Source organism: Myxocyprinus asiaticus, chromosome 15 (genome assembly GCF_019703515.2).
Source record: "Myxocyprinus asiaticus isolate MX2 ecotype Aquarium Trade chromosome 15, UBuf_Myxa_2, whole genome shotgun sequence".
NCBI classification, from domain to species: domain Eukaryota; kingdom Metazoa; phylum Chordata; class Actinopteri; order Cypriniformes; family Catostomidae; genus Myxocyprinus; species Myxocyprinus asiaticus.
In genome coordinates this window covers 1,050,001-1,052,500 of record NC_059358.1, presented here as the reverse complement: position 1 = coordinate 1,052,500, position 2,500 = coordinate 1,050,001, and the positions used below count along the sequence as shown (strand labels likewise).

The 2,500-nt window shown below is 32.8% G+C and overlaps 1 protein-coding gene across 5 annotated transcripts in view; it reads left to right on the top strand.

The window, feature by feature from the left end:
• The window catches only part of phldb3 (pleckstrin homology-like domain, family B, member 3), a 41,531-nt gene that overhangs the window by 37,589 nt on the left and 1,442 nt on the right, over nucleotides 1-2,500 (top strand). For 4 of the 5 annotated variants that reach the window (XM_051719243.1, XM_051719244.1, XM_051719241.1 and 1 more), the window contains 3 exons: nucleotides 739-876; nucleotides 1,003-1,210; nucleotides 1,467-1,552. In XM_051719243.1, the coding sequence (XP_051575203.1) occupies nucleotides 739-876; nucleotides 1,003-1,210; nucleotides 1,467-1,552 (432 nt within the window). The remainder of the gene's footprint in view (nucleotides 1-738; nucleotides 877-1,002; nucleotides 1,211-1,466; nucleotides 1,553-2,500) is intronic. The other variant, XR_007899365.1, reaches the window with a different exon arrangement.

Here is a 2,500-nt window from a genome sequence, read left to right as displayed (position 1 = left end):
ATATATATATATATATATATATAAAACTTTATTTATTTATTTATTTATTTTTCCTCCTTGATCGGGTGTTTAGGAAGCCACTGATTAATAAAAATAAATAAATAAATAAACATCATTTTGAACCATACAGGTATTTTATTTTGAGGTGACTATTTTGTGACTTTAGCCAGCTTTGACATTCAATATGCAATTTATTTCTGACCAAAACTGTTTTTGTGACACAGTTCAGAGTGTCAGCTATGGTTATGTCTCATGTTTTTACCATTTTTATGAAGAATAAATAGCTATTGTTCAATTGCTGTAAACAAACGTTGCAGTTCTGCTACGCTAGCTCTCTGAAGGTTCATCAATTTCATTTATATTCACCAAAATAACAACACTTTATATTAAACAGCCATATTTACCAACATAAATGAATAGGCTGAGACTCCATTGATTTTTGAGTGATTGAAAATCCAAGTTTTGACTCTATTCATTGAAACGGACAGTTTGAACTGATTCACAGAAATGAATTAGAAACACGTTTATGCTACTGAAGTGGAAACGAGAAACACTATTAAAAACATCTCTGTCTTAACACTCATACTTGCGAGTTGCGAGACAAGGAAGTATCGCAAAAGTAGTGTAATGACACTCTTTTGGAAACTCGTCGGCCAAATTAAAAGTGCATGAAAATCATTCATGCTTCGTGTCCTCCAGTTTGAGAGTCAGTGGTGAAAGTGATTCTACTGATTGCAGGAGGAGAGACGGCGATTGCAGGCAGAACAACAGAGACGGATCGAGCTGAATTCATTACAAATACACACAGACGAATCAAAACTGGAATCACATGCTGAAGATCAGCTGCAGCAGAATCCAGTGCACAGCCTGACAGAGGTACTGTTACTGGCTGAAAAACACTCTGCTGATTCTGTCTGGTTCAGCTGAAACTATGCAATCTCAATTGTTGTGTTGCATTTTGAATTGAGGTTTTATCTGGTCTGATTCCTCTTCTTCATGCAGCTGGGTGTCCCACTCTCCCTGACGGTGAACTTTGACCTGCGTGCACACGTGGAGGCTCTGGGTCACAATGTGACCAGCTGTATGGGAGTGAATTTATCTCCGCGGAAGTGTGGCGGCTTTCTGACCAAACGTGGAGGCCGTGTAAAGACATGGAGGAGGAGGTGGTTTATCTTCGATCTAGACCACCAAAGACTGGCATACTACACCAGTGAGGACTTAGAGCTTCAATGCGTTTGAGTCACAGACATTAATGCTGTTATGTTATACCGCAGTTATTATGCAGCCTGTGAAAACACAACATAACGCATGAAATTGGGTTTATTAATGTTTTATAACTGTGGTTACAACTTATCAATAGAACATGCTACTGATTATAAGGTGTATTATAAGGCATTTTAAATAACTATTATATGCTCCTGTTTCAAAGAGAGTAAAAATTGTTGTTCTTGTTATTTTGGTCTCAGAACTCGATGAGAAGAAGCTCAAAGGGGTGATTTACTTTCAGGCCATCGAGGAAGTTTACTATGATCACCTACGAACAGCTTCAACAGTGAGTTTTACACCTCATATATTGATGATATATCTGACTATGTTCATAAATAGATACTGTAGCAGTCATTGACAAATAAGGTTGTCCTTAGTGATAAATGAAATCTTTTTAAAACACATGGATGAACTTTGTAGAAATGTAATTTTGTGTGCTATTTGGTTTCATACATTTATGAAAAACAGAATTTTCCACACTTTTTTTTTTTACTTAATGACTTAACCATCACGTAAAAGGTGATATATATATAATACTATTATTATTATTATTATTATTATTTATTACTATTATTATTATTATTTTATTTTTTATACAAATATTATGCATTTTTGAGTCAAGAATATAAAGAAGTTTTCTTAGGGTTACACCATTTGACCTGAACAAAATATGCCTTTTTATAAAAAATGTAATTATTTTGCTTTAAAACGTCACACAGTTTTGGCTCTAAAAGACCTCTCGGTTTTGTTTAGTTTTGTTTGGTTTGGTTTGATTTGCTCATTTTTTGTTTTGGTCACATGACTACAAAATGTTTCTCTGCATGTTAGTAATACACCACTTGACTTTGAGTTGTTTTAGATTTTCAAATATTAATAATATTTCAAAACAAATTTGTTTCACTGCTCATTTAGAAATAATAAATTATAATAAAAGATTATTCTGCACCACTCATGCCAACATTTCTTTTTTCCAATCATTTCAGCTTTTAATAAGACTTTTTATTTTTTTACTGTCTTCAGACAGTTACCCACATGACATCTTTTTACTTTAAACCCCCCGAAAATATTAAAATTATTTTGTGTTGAGTAAGTGAAAACATGTACATAATAGTAATGTATAAATGTATTTTTTAATGTAACAAAAATTGACCCATAGACTTAATACAATATATACTGTGTGTGTGTGTGTATGTATATATTGATATATATATATATATATAATAATATATATATA